The 14,424-nt window shown below is 34.5% G+C and overlaps 1 protein-coding gene across 3 annotated transcripts in view; it reads left to right on the forward strand.

Moving 5' to 3' along the window:
• Positions 1-14,424, forward strand: part of NUCB2 (nucleobindin 2) — a 41,221-nt gene extending 26,797 nt beyond the window's left edge. For all 3 annotated transcript variants that reach the window (XM_007083253.3, XM_015537982.2, XM_007083254.3), the window contains 9 exons: positions 3,799-3,902; positions 4,944-5,129; positions 5,319-5,409; positions 6,004-6,062; positions 6,161-6,253; positions 7,271-7,360; positions 12,690-12,860; positions 13,807-13,885; positions 14,312-14,424. In XM_007083253.3, coding sequence (XP_007083315.1) covers positions 3,799-3,902; positions 4,944-5,129; positions 5,319-5,409; positions 6,004-6,062; positions 6,161-6,253; positions 7,271-7,360; positions 12,690-12,860; positions 13,807-13,881 — 869 coding nt within the window. In that variant the 3' untranslated portion in view covers positions 13,882-13,885; positions 14,312-14,424. The remainder of the gene's footprint in view (positions 1-3,798; positions 3,903-4,943; positions 5,130-5,318; positions 5,410-6,003; positions 6,063-6,160; positions 6,254-7,270; positions 7,361-12,689; positions 12,861-13,806; positions 13,886-14,311) is intronic.

Raw genomic sequence — 14,424 nt, forward strand, 5'->3', positions numbered from 1 at the left:
TTTAAAAAGAATAGTGTTGCTACAATTGGATAGCCATTTGGAAAAAGGTACAATTCGATCTCTAGCTCATATACATCAGAATAAGTACAAATAAATCAAAGACTTCAGTGTAGAAAATAATACCATAAAAGTACTAAATGACAACGTAGGTGAATTTCTTTATCTTGGAATGGCCTTTCTAATTATGAAACAAAATCAAGAGGTCAGATTTGACAAGTGGGAGACCCTTTAAGCTGGCTCCTGTGTCTTTGTGCCCCCATGGGTTGGTTATCTGGGTGGCTCATAGACATTAATAAACATCTGAAAGTTTACTCATGGTGAATAGTAGTTCTTAAACTTTAGATTACGTAGGCATCACCTGGGGAGCTAGTTAAAAATGCAGATTACTGGGAGCACCTGGGTGGCTCAGTCGATTGAGCGTATAACTTTGGCTCAGGTCATGATCTCGTGGTTTAAGTCCCACACTGGGCTCTCTGTTGACAGCACAGAGCCTGCTTCAGGTCCTCTGTCCTTCTCTCTCTGTCCCTTCCCTGCTTGCACTCTGTTAAAAATAAATAAAACCTTTAAAAAAATCTTTAAAAAATGTAGATTACTGGATTCTACCTCTAGATATTCTGAATCTGGGATGAGTAATATGCATTTTAAACATGTATTTCTGGTCAATGGATCATATTGGCGAAATGCTTGTGTAGAGCATTAAACTCCCTGCCAGTGAGTAGATGTAGAAAACAAGTACCAAATACTCATTATCCTGGGATTAAGGATATCAATGAGAGGTAAATTGAACTTCAGGTGGTCAGACATAGAGGGTAATTCCATCCTTGAAGCCAGGCCTAAGGTGTTTTGTTTTTTGTTTTTTTTTAAATGTTTATTTATTTTTGAGAGGCAGAGACAGAGCATGAGCAGGGGAGGGGCAGAAAGAAAGGGAGACAGAATCGGGAGCAGGCTCTGAGCTGTCAGCACAGAGCCTGACGCTAGGCTCGAACCCACAAACAGTGAGATCATGATCTGAGCCGAAGTTGGACGCTTGACCAACTGAGCCACCCAGGCGCCCTGAGGCCTAAGGTGTTTTGAGATTACTTTCTTCTTAGACAACCTCCATCCCCTCAATCTTGGCAGTGTTTTCTTTATTCTAAACAGGGGCTAAATTTCATTATCTAAAGAAAATGGTCTGATGCTTAGAAAACTTATGAATATTTTCTCATGGATTCAGAATTTTTGAATTAAAATTTTTAATAATTTGAAGAAAGACTTAAAGGGTCCTTTTTTTTTGGTGTAATTTTTAAAGTAGGTACTACATTCACATTCATTAAAACCAGAAAGAGTTAAGTATAAGCATATAGCAAAAGTGCTCTGATATTTTTGTACTCTATCAGTTCTCACTGCCCTGAACATAATCCTTCTGTTTCTTCCTTCTTATATAAGCAAATAAAAATAACGGCCTTTTTTTCCCTCTCTTTTTATGCAAAAGATAGCATATGATATGCATTTTGTGCCCTGTGGGTTTCGTTTAACAACATATTTTGGAGTTCTTTCTGTATTAGTGCATAGACACCATCTTCATTAAAAAAAATTTTTTTTTTACGCTGCATAGATTTCCATTATATGGATATACCATAATTTATTTAACTAGGCCTCTGGCAATGGGCATTTGGGTTATTTCTAGCAAATACTCTTGTACATATATCACTGCCTATCCATGTAAAATTATCTGTAGGATAAGTTCCCCATAGAGAAATTGTATACATGTGTATGTGTTTGTAATTTTGATAGATATTGCTACCTCCACAGAGATTGTGTCAGTACATACTCTTACCAGCAATAATTTTTCACATCCTTGCTAATAGTATGTATCTTCAAACTTTAAGAATTTTATCATTCTGGAGCACCTGGGTGGCTCAATCAGTCAAGTGTCCGACTCCTGGTTACAGCTCAGGTCATGATCTCACAGTTTGTGAGTCCGAGGTCCACATTGAACCCTGCATCGGGCTTTGTGCTGACAGTGCAGGGCCTGCTTGGGATTCTCTCTCTCCCTCTCTGTCTGCTCCTCCCCTGCTCATGCTCTCTCTCTCTCTCTCTCTCAAAATAAAAGTAAACAAAATTTTAAAAAGTTTTAGATGATATAATAGTACAGTTTTAATATGTATTTCTCCTGTTTTGAGTGAGGCTAAGCATCTTTTCATGTATTTCACTGTCTGGTCATATCCTTTAGGCCTGGGTCTTATAACAAATCTTTTCTTCATAAAGTAAAATTTGTACAGTGCCATACTAAGAATTCAGTGAAAGCTTAACTGAACTAAATTTAGCAGTTTCTTACTTTCTAGTATAACAAAATCTTCCAGGCTCATCTTGTACCTACCCTGCCCCAGCCCTGGAATGAGCCATTTATCTGAGGATTCCTGGTTCTTTTTAGTGGGAAATGATATTTCTTTTGGTCCCACAGACCAAAGACTGGCACTAAGTGTGCTCATTGCTTCTGGAATATATTTTCTTCTTGGCATTTTCATCGGACAGAGGTAGGAAATATATGCATGTCTATATACATCAACATATACATGCACACACATTTTTGTATATATAAATGTATATACATACACATGCATATGCCTGTAAAACACACACATATATATACATGTACATATTCATATTTTAGAAATAAATTCACACAGCACTAAGTCCCATCCATTTCCAGATTTCTTTCTCATATTCCATGATTCCATATTTGTATATTCCTTTTTCTAAGAACCCAGACATTTATTTATTTATTTGTTTTTAAATCTAATTACTGATTTATTTATCTATTTTTAATATAATTTATCATCAAATTGGCTTCCATTCAATACTCAGTGTTCATCCCAACAAGTGCCCTCCTCAATGCCCATCCCCCACTTTCCCCTCTACTCCATCCCCCATCAACCCTCATTTTGTTCTGTGTATTTAAGAGTGGAACCCAAACTTTTAACAAATCAACACATGTACCTATTTTGCTCAATTCTATTATCCAACTGAAATAGTCCAGACTCACTTTACCCACTCGACTGCAATAAACTGTAGCTTGTAAAAAAAACTATACACAAAGAAAAACAATTGATATTTCTTTAAAAATAAGTCCTAATCTAAATGAATTTACCTTAGATTTTTATTGTTCCATAAAGGATTCATTGAAGCAGCATACAAAAAATTCCTTCATACAAATTTTAGAACAATTCTTTTTAGAGATTCTGCTTAAGGGGCCTAAGTGGCTCCCTTGGTTAAGCATCTGGCTGACGGTTTTGGCTCAGGTCATGATCTCATGGTTCATGTGTTCAAGCCCCACATTGGGCTCTGCACTGACATTGTAGGCCTACCTGGACTTCTCTCTCCCTCTCTCTCTGCCCCTCCCCCACTCACATGCTGTCTCTCTCTCTCTCATAATAAATAAACTTAAAAAAAAATTCTCCTTAGGTCTTTGATGAGGGCAGTATATTAGAGTTTATCCAATTAAAAATAGGAAATTTGGTAGTTTTCCAATAATAAGAAAGTTTTTACTGTAATTATACTGATAGACAACTAGCCTTTCTAGAAATAATAATAAAGTGTACATATTACATTGTATTCCATTCTAGATTCAAGGACATTACTTTTGCCTACAATATGTACAATATTCTAAAAGAAAATATCAACACTTAATCTAAAATTTTGAATATTCTCATAAAATCCTATAGGAATAAATATGAATGTTTATTCTTATGTGTCATTTATATCAATGTTTCTAGCTTTTATTACTTTATTATTTACTGTTTTTTCATTTTCTTTCAGATACGGGCATAGACCATCATGCTCTTCTAAAACAATTTGATCACCTAAACCACATGAATCCTGACAAGTTTGAATCTACAGATTTAGATATGCTAATCAAAGCGGTGAGAATAATTCCAAACAATGTTGTCTTTGTTGTGCCTTTGAGGTTTTGTAATTTGATAAATAAATTCAATGAAGTGGTAATATAACTCTTAGATACTCTATAGAGTATCTTTTTTTTTAAATTTTTTTTTAACGTTTATTTATTTTTGAGACAGAGAGAGACAGAGCATGAACGGGGGAGGGTCAGAGAGAGGGATACACAGAATCTGAAACAGGCTCCAGGCTCTGAGCTGTCAGCACAGAGCCCGACGCGGGGCTTGAACTCACAGACCGCGAGATCATGACCTGAGCCGAAGTCGGCGGCTTAACCGACTGAGCCACCCAGGCGCCCCTCTATAGAGTATCTTTAAAGGGAGAGAGCTTAACCCCTATTACTATAGAAAATAATATGGACATAACAATCTGTAACCCCTTGCCCACAGTTCCAAAGTCCAAAGCACCATTAAAGTTGAAACCTGGCTTGAATTATAGTAAGGCTATTTATAGTTTTTATTTAGTCTACTTCATTGAATATTCATAGACTTTGCTGAGGAAGTATTAATCTCTTTGATTATAGACTCTGCAAAGATATTCTATAATATGGCATATATGCCATATTCTCTTTCTAAAATCTAGAAAACTCTGAAACACATCTGGGTGCTGAGATTTTAGGTAAGAGTTTGTAGACCTCTTATGTTGTACTGTATGGAGCTATCAAACCAGATGTTGTAGCCTGGGTATTAGTTTAGTTAAGTGGTTAGAAACTGTTCTAGTTTTCTATACTGTACATATTTGATATAATTCCTTCCTTCTTTTTAAAATCAATTTATATATTACTTGCTTATGAGGAGCTTTCTAAAGCTGAGGCTTGAACTATGAGTTTCTTTGAGTGCCTACATACTGGTAATAATAATGACTAAAATAAAATGGTAGAATTTAAAAGAAGTGTCCAGTGATTTCTGGCCCTTCTATACTATCTTCTGTTAGAGAGTATGCTATATACAAGAACAGCTTTATTTATATTTCCAAACACTTCTTGTAATTTAATTTAAATATTATAGGCCACAAGTGATCTGGAACACTATGATAAGACTCGGCATGAAGAATTTAAGAAATATGAAATGATGAAGGAACATGAAAGGAGAGAATATTTAAAAACACTGAATGAAGAAAAGAGGAAAGAAGAAGAATCTAAATTTGAAGAAATGAAGAAAAAGCATGAAAATCATCCCAAAGTTAACCATCCAGTAAGGATTATGACTTTATGAAACCATAATTAGAGGAAGATACTTCTTTTGTATCAGTAAAATTTTATCATAAGTTATTAGTACTTTAGATTCTTAATTCTGCAAAGTTTCTCAAATTTGTATTTTATTTTCAGTCTATATACATAGATTATATTTTGTTTTGAGCATTTTTTAAAAATTGATTCACAGGGAAGCAAAGATCAACTAAAAGAGGTATGGGAAGAGACTGATGGATTGGATCCTAATGACTTTGACCCCAAGACATTTTTCAAATTACATGGTAACAGATTTGATACAAATATTAATATTTATATCTGCTGTTTGAAAAATTACAGTTGCTTTTCTTAACTGATTTTTACCAAGGTCTGTTATTGAGTCCTAATGACAATAAATGTTTAGAGTTTTTCTCTAAGGTAATATCATGGTCTTTATTACTGATCTGCAGCATAAAATATTTTAGGTCAGTAGCTGTGTCTTTTGCTTGCTTTTACTGTTGAGTCATTACCACTTATGGCAAGGTTCTGTGTGAACTGAAGGTATTTCTGTGACTGGCTAGGTTATATCCAACATGCTTTATGCTATAACATTAAAATGTACTTTACTCCTATATCATATTGTTTCACTTCATATTTTTGAAAAAACTGGTTAAGATATATTTTTCTAAAAAAACTATTATGAATTATGAATTAGTAGTAAATTGTTATAAGTTGCACTGATCTGAGGCTTCATGAAGAGGAGGAAACCTTTTTCTGTAGCATATGGATGCTTCATGTCAGTACAACTTCTGCAAGCCAGTTGTAAAGAGTTGTATTTTCATTATTTATTTTCGAAGGCATTAAAATCGATTTTTGTGTTTGTGACTTTTAAACTTCAGATGTCAATAATGATGGCTTTCTAGATGAACAAGAATTAGAAGCCCTATTTACCAAAGAGGTAAATGAGTTCAGTAAGTGTTCAGTAAGTTTTTGCTCTCTTTTTTCCTTTTATTATCTTCCTTTCTTTTATGTTGGTTTGAAACTTTTTTTTTTTAGTTGGAGAAAGTTTATGACCCCAAAAATGAAGAAGATGATATGGTAGAAATGGAGGAAGAACGGCTTAGAATGAGGGAACATGTAATGAATGAGGTACGCTTTAAAATTTTAAGATTATATGTTACTTCAAGTTCTTACAATAAATCTTACCACAAAGTGGAAAATAAATATACAGAATAGGTATTTAATTGGATTTTGCTTTTTTGATCCAGAATATTCAGTAAATTCCTTGTAGTGTAGATAAAATTATTTTGTAACTGCTTTAAAATATTTTAAACTTTAAAGGATTTGTATTTAAAAGATTAAGATGCCATTGCATATCTTTTAGAAGTAAAAAATAACGTAGTCCAATATTTGCTATTTTAAAAACCTGCATTTTTATTAAGAAAATCTAAAAAATCCAATACCTTAATGGTTTATCATAACAAATATTTACTTCTTGTTCACATTATTAAGCAAAACTTTGGTCATAGACATCATAGGCAGGGTAACTAAGGCCCACTGTTTTAAGTCAGTGATTTTCACCTGATATTTGACCTATTGGTGATGAATTGGGATTTCTGTTGACTGCTGGCATCCCAAGTGCTAAATGAATTTCTTTGGTAATTATGAGGTTCACTTTTGTAACTGAATTTGCTATAGTTTGTAAGAGCCATGGAAGAGGATTGGGAGAGATTGTCAACTTTAATTTTGGTTTAGATAGTTGTTAAGAAAAATGTTGAGAGTACTTTAATGTAAACTTCTTTATTCTTGGCTGAAACAGTCATCCTTCTGGAAAGGTTATTTTTCTTTGGATTATGCATGATGTGGTGAGGGAGGAAGACAATAATAGCCTAACCAGTTAGATCAGCAGACTTAAGGGTGGTGATCTTTGAGGGTAATCAGGGATATAGATATCTTGCTGAAATCTGAATTATACAGAAGATAACAGTATCTATTTTTTGATTCTAATATAATGTTGAGTGTTCTGATTTTCTTCCCCCCACCATTTCTGTGGATGTTAAGCTAGCCTTAATTGCTCTTTGTTTATGTAGTAGCATCTATTAGAAGGTAATTTCTGGTAATATGAGAAAGAGTTATATTATTTACATAAACTTTTTTTTCAATCAGGTTGATGCTAACAAAGACCGACTAGTGACTCTAGAAGAGTTTTTGAAAGCTACAGAAAAAAAGGAATTCTTGGAGCCAGATAGCTGGGAGGTAATAGAACCTACTTGAAATGGGATGTATGGTTCAAGAAATTCAACATTAGTTTATTCTACTTTTTAACTTTTATTCCCCATTATGTTTTCATGGGGAGCCTTGCTGTCTTGGCTTTTCATATAAAACGTCACTGTAAAATAATGAACTTGATTTTTTGGAAAACCTGTGGCAATTGACCTTTCATTTATAATCAAGTTACATATAATTATAAGTCTTTTTAAAATTGCACTTTTTCTAAGTGTGAAAATTAGAAATATAGATACATTTATTTATTTTTTTTAAATTTTTTTTAACATTTATTTATTTTTGAGAGACAGAGCATGAGCAGGGGAGGGGCAGAGAGAGAGGGAGACACAGAATCCAAAGCAGGCTCCAGGCTCCGAGCTGTCAGCACCAAGCCCAACGTGGGGCTCAAAGTCACGAATCAGAAGATCATGACCTAGGCCGAAGTCGGACACTTAACCGACCGAGCCACCCAGGCGCCCCTAGATACATTTATTAAAAAAAATTTTTAATGTTTATTTATTTTCTGAGAAAGACAGAGAAAGAATGTGAGTGGGGGAGGGGTAGAGAGAGAGGGAGACACAGAATTGGAAGTAGGCTCCAGGCTCTGAGCTGTCAGCACAGAGCCCCACACTAGGCTTGAACCCACAAACTGAGATCATGACCTGAGCTGAAGTCAGACGCTTAACCGACTGAGCCACATAGGTGCCCCGAAATATAGATACTTTTAAAGAATAAATTAGAATGGTAGAATTATTCCAAGGTAGACACTTAATTTATGCATTGTGTTATACCAGTTTGGAAATAGTTTGTATCTGTAGTATATGCACACATAGCACACATTATATAGTATACTGTCTTATTTTTAAATTACATGTACACATAAACTCCTATCTATATATTTTTTAAATGGCTTCGGACTGTATAAATGTCTTGTATGTTTGGGAAATTCTGTTTTTTTAAAGTTAACAATATTTCATGATGCCATTCCTCAAAAAACATGGTTTAAAAATGACTCCTTAGCCAGGCACTGGGGTGGCTCAGTGGGTTAAATATCTGCCTCTTGATTTCAGCTCAGGTCATGATCGCACAGTTCATGGGACTGAGCCCTGTGTCGGGTTCTGCGCTGACAGTGCAGGGCCTGCTTGGGATTCTCTCTCTCCCTCTCTGCCTCTCCCCTGCTTGTGCACATGTGCTTTCTCTCTGTCTCTCTCAAAATAAATAAATAAAATTTTAAAAATTACTCTTAGCATTCAGTTGTGTGGTTGTAGCATAATTTATATAACCATTCAAACAGATTTAGCCATTTGGGTCAATTTCACTTTTTTTTGACTGTAGTAGTTAACACTATGATGACTCTCTACTTGTTCAGACATTTTTAGGATCTATGATGGTTTACCTGGGATTGAGTCCTAATAATAGAACTATTCTCAAGGTTTATGAACATTTTTAGTTTCTAAATATGTCTTGTCAAATTGCTCAAGAAAGGTGTCCCAATTTGTTCCATGGTTTACTGTGCATACACATTTTTAAAAGAATAATTGAGAGGTAGCAACCAGAAGAGACTGAAGAAAGAACATTTTAATTTTCCATACAAAATATAGAAGATCACCATTTCAATTAGATTTTTTATTGTCCAGAAAATGGTTTCAGATAGGGTGACCAACTGTCTTGGTTTACCCTGGAATGAGTTTCCCAGGATGTAGAAGGTTTTGGTGCTAAAACAAGGACAGTCCCAGGATGACAGTTTATCATCTTAGTTTGAGATTAAAGAAATCAGCTATTTTGTCATAAGGGTTTTTTTCCTACATTTGCAGTATTTCTGGACTTTGGTGAAGAAGAGAAGAATGCTAGTATTATTTGAATATGCATTCTCTTTATTACTTCTGGTGAACTAGATCAACAGATAATTGCATATTTTTTTTCATTTTGACATAATTTTAGATTTACAAAAGAGTTGCAAGAATAGACAAGGAATTCCTGAAAAGCTTTCCCCCAGATTTCCCATTTTACTACAATTATTCTCTTTTTTTTTCTTTTTCTTTTTTAAAATATATATATATATTTGTTAAAGTTTATTTATTTTTAAGAGAGAGAGAGATAGAGTACGAGTGGGGAGAGGCAGAGAGAGAGAAAGACACAATCTGAAGCAGGCTCCAGGCTCTGAGCTGTCAGCACAGAGCCCGATGCGGGGCTCAAACCCATGAACTGCGAGGTCGTGACCGGAGCCAAAGTTGGATGCTTAACTGACTGAGCCACCCAGGTGCCCCTTTCTTTTTCTTTTTGTTTCTCTATTTTTAATCTGTGCGCATGTGTGTGTATTTATATATAACATACATAATTTTCTTGAGAGTAAGTTGCACATGATTCTGCTTTAACCTTAAATATTCCAAGGTACTTAACTGTGTATTTTTTGCAAACAAGGATTTATCTTGCATAATCACAGTAACATTACCAATGCTACACACATAATAATACTCTTCTCTGGTCTCTAGACTTTGTTGAGATTTTTGTCAGTTTTCCTAATACTGCCCTTTATAGAAAAAGAACATCCAGGATCATACATTGAATTTAGTTATAATGTCTTCCTAGTCTCCTTTAATCTGAAACAGTTCCTGAGTCTTTGTATCTTGTGGCATTGATATTTCTAAAGAGTATAGACCAGTTATTGTGTAGAATCTCCCTCCATTTGCTCTTTCCTTAGGATTCCTACTTTTGGTAGGAATACCACCAAAGTGATGCCAAGTGCATCATATCACCGAGCATATGCTGCTGATTGTTCTTATAACTGGCAATGTTAATTTTGATTATTTGTTTAAGATGGTGTCTACCGGTTTCCCTTCTATTTTCTATCTTGTAATTTAAAAAGTGTTTTGTCTAACTCTTCATACTACCAGAATCAGAAGCTAGCATTAAAAAAAAAAGATTCACTTGACATCATATCAAAAGCGTTTCCAAATACTAATTGTAAGCATTATTTTAATAGTTATTGAAGTGCTTAACTGTTTTCTCAGGGCTAGACACCCATTCTTTTACTGTTTATTTTAAAAAGACAGTGCTGCTGTAAACACATTTTTATGTAAAGCTTTTTATGTGGTTAGGGTTACTTTATAGGATGGATTCTCAATGTAGCATTACCAAAACCGAGGGAATCTTTTTAAGACAGTTGATATATTTTGTAAAAGTACTTTTTGAAAGAATTGTACATTATCACCAATAAAAAATGAAAATTCTGTGTTTAAAAAAAAGGAATTTCTGAGGGTATACTCTGAGATTAATTATTTGCTAATTTTAGCATCCATTGATGATTCTAGCCAGAAACAATTGTTACTATGATTGTTTACAAATGGTGATTTTCTTTCTTTTTTTCTTTTTTTAATTTAATTTTTTATTTTTAAAAATTTACATCCAAATTAGTTAGCATATAGTGAAACAATGATTTCAGGGGTAGATTCCTTAATGCCCCTCACTCATTTAGCCCGCCCCCCCTCCCACAACTCCTCCAGTAACCCTCAGTTTGTTCTCCATATTTATGAGTCTCTTCTGTTTTGTCCCCCTCTCTGTTTTTATATTATTTTTGTTTCCCTTCCCTTGTGTTCACCTGTTTTGTCTCTTAAAGTCCTCATATGAGTGAAGTCATATGATTTTTGTCTTTCTCTAATTTCACTTAGCATAATACCCTCCAGTTCCATCCATGTAGTTGCATATGGAAAGATTTCATTCTTTTTGATTGCCGAGTAATACTTCATTGTATATCTATACCACATCTTCTTTATCCATTCATCCATCGATGGACATTTGGGCTCTTTCCATACTTTGGCTATTGTTGATAGTGCTGCTATAAACATGGGGGTGCATGTGTCCCTTCAAAACAGCACACCTGTATCCCTTGGATAAATGCCTAGTAGTGCAATTGCTGGGTCATAGGGTAGTTCTATTTTTAGTTTTTTGAGGAACCTTCATTCTGTTTTCCAGAGTGGCTGCACCAGCTTGCATTCCCACGAATGGTGATTTTCTAATCGTCATTCCTTGTACATTTTATTAGTTGGCCTTCTACAGTAAGGAAAAGTTATCCCTTCCCCCATCTCTGTTTATTTGAGTGGAGACTCATGGCTTCTTATCTTATTCAATAAGCTTGTATCCTTACTATCACTATTTATTTTGATGCCCAAATTGCCCCAGATTTGGCTAGTGGGAGTTTCTTCAAACTGGTTTTTGTGTCCTCTTGGCATGTTACCTATCTTTCTTCGAGGATTCCTTACTTTTTTGCATAAGATGTTCAAGGCTTATCTTGTTCTTTCTCCATCCCACCTCTAGAATCAGCCATTTTAATGAGGAGCACTGGTTCTTTTCAGTGGAGATTGATATCACAGACCAGGATCTGGGCACTGGATGTGTTCCTTGCTACCGGAGTATCATTGCTTCTAGGGTTTGTCAGATAACAGAGTTGGGGAATTTAAAAAACAATGTGTATGTATGTGTGTGTTTATATCTATATATTTATGTTTGTATTATATGTTTGTGTATATGTACATATTATGCACACACAGATACATCCATATTCATCTTCTTATATTTAGCTATCCATATATGTTAAAACTTACTGAGTTCACACTGATACTTCCTCAAATTTCAGTCCAATGCCTCCAATTCCAGTACAACATTCTACCTCTTCCTCTTTCCATATTTCATATGAAATCTAGTTCCTATTTTCCACAATATCATTCCACTTATTTCCTCAATTCTAGGATGTACAAAGTGTTTCAGAATTGCTAAACTCTGCAAAACAAGAATTGATGATTTGTTTAGATTTTTGTTTATTGTTTTTAGCCTGAGAATGTAGTCAGAATACTGTGATTAAAAGTTTCTTGTTAGTTTATTCTCCCTTCCCGTTGTGTTTTATTCACTTAAAATAAAAGCATTATTTATTTTCTTCTGTTTATAGTCAATTTGGGGAGTTTTCCTGTCCTTGTGGATTTTATTTCTCTTTTTTTTTGAGTGTGTGAAACACTGACATGTTTCTAAAAATCAAATCTGTACAAAAAAGGTGTATTCAAAGAAGTGTGATTTCTTTTCCCATATTTGATCTGTCTACCCAGTTCTCTTCCTTGTGTTGTAGATAACCAATTTCATTAGTCTTGGGTTTTTCCTTTCTGCTCAAATAAGTATATAAATATATATTTTCTTATTTCTTCTTCTTTCTTACCAAAAAGGTATAATACTATAGATACTCTTTTGTTCTTTGCTAATCATAGAATTTTAAAGCTGAATCAGATCTTGTTGTATATTTAAGATTATTCTCTCCCTTGTTTTTTTCTTTTAGACACTGGATCAGCAACAGTTCTTCACAGAGGAAGAACTGAAAGAATATGAAAATCTTATCTCTTTACAAGAAAATGAACTTAAGAAAAAGGCAGATGAGCTTCAGAAACAAAAGGAAGAGCTACAACGTCAGCATGACCAACTTGAGGCTCAGAAGCTGGAATACCATCAGGTGGTATTTTATAAAATGATTGTGGCATTAGGAAGAATTTTAGGTGCTTTGTTAAAAGTGTGTGCTTTTGTAATATAATATTTCGAAGTATTAGCTATAGTATTTTAAATTTTAGTATTAAAAGAATTTTTTTTAACGTTTATTTATTATTGAAAGACAGAGAGACAGAATGAGCAGGGGAGGGGCAGAGAGAGGGGGAGACACAGAATCTGAAGCAGGATCCAGGCTCTGAGCTGTCAGTACAGAGCCTGACGCTGGGCTCGAACTCACATACCGCGAGATCATGACCTGAGCTGAAGTCAGATGCTTAATCGATTGAGACACGCAGGCGCCCCTAAATTTTAGTCATTTTTTTAAGTTTATTTATTTATCTTGAGAGAGACAGACAATGTAAGTGGGGGAAGGACAGAGAGAGGAAGAAAGAGAATCCCAAGCAGGCTCTGTGCTGCCAGCACAGAGCCCGATGTGGGGCTCAAACCCTGAAACCATGGGATCATGATCTGAGCTGAAACCAAGAGTCAGACGCTTGACCGACTGAGCCACCCAGGTGCCCCAAATGTTTGTATTTTTAAAACTGCTTTGTTGAGTATGAATCTAAATTTTATTTTTTTTGAGTTTATTTATTTATTTTGAGAAAGAGAGAATGTGTATAAGCTGGGGAGGGGCAGAGAGAGAGCAGAAAGAATCCCAAGCAGGCCCTGCACTGTCCTCGCAGAGCTAGACACAGGGCTCGATCTCACAAACTGTGAGATTATGACCTGAGCCAAAATCAAGAGTCAGATGCTTAACTGACTGAGACACCCAGGTGCCCCAATTAATCTAAATGTTAAGAGTTTGAATATCTCATTTTGGAAAACAATTTTCAATTAGTTTGTTGTGATTTGTCAAAAGTCATGAGAAAATCAAATAATACTTACTTTTAAGCCATTCTTTTTCCATTTACTAGGTCGTACAGCAGATGGAACAAAAAAAATTACAAGAAATTCCTCCATCAGGGCCTGGGGGAGAATCAAAGCTCTAGCCACGTATGTAACTTTATTTTTTTGTTTAAGGATATAAAAAATTTATTATGAATGTAATTTCAAATCATTAATATCTATGGTATTTTCTATATATTGGTGGAAATAGTGCATCTTGTACTACAGAAAGATGAAAAGGCTTCTAAAATTTTTATGCATCAGTATATTTCAAAAACTATATAATTTGACAGCTATACTTATGGTGAAATGATTTATTTCAACATTATTTACAATTTTTTCTAATCAGTTATTGATATTGTCAGGGAACACATTTTTTAATTATAATCTATGGTTAGCTAAGTATTTTTAAAATGCTTTATATTTATATTTACATATATGTACATATACTGAGATTGTATATATACAAGAAAATTCAGAATAAAGGAACATACCTTTAATAAAATGAGAGCATATATTTTTTTTTTTGAACAGACATTTAAAGTCCGAAGTCCACCAGAACTTGGAAGAAAACTGTTCAATCAACATCTGTGTCATCTTTTTACCACCCTTCCTTTTTCTCTGCTCAATAAATATTTTAAAGCATA

Source organism: Panthera tigris, chromosome D1 (assembly GCF_018350195.1).
Source record: "Panthera tigris isolate Pti1 chromosome D1, P.tigris_Pti1_mat1.1, whole genome shotgun sequence".
NCBI classification, from domain to species: domain Eukaryota; kingdom Metazoa; phylum Chordata; class Mammalia; order Carnivora; family Felidae; genus Panthera; species Panthera tigris.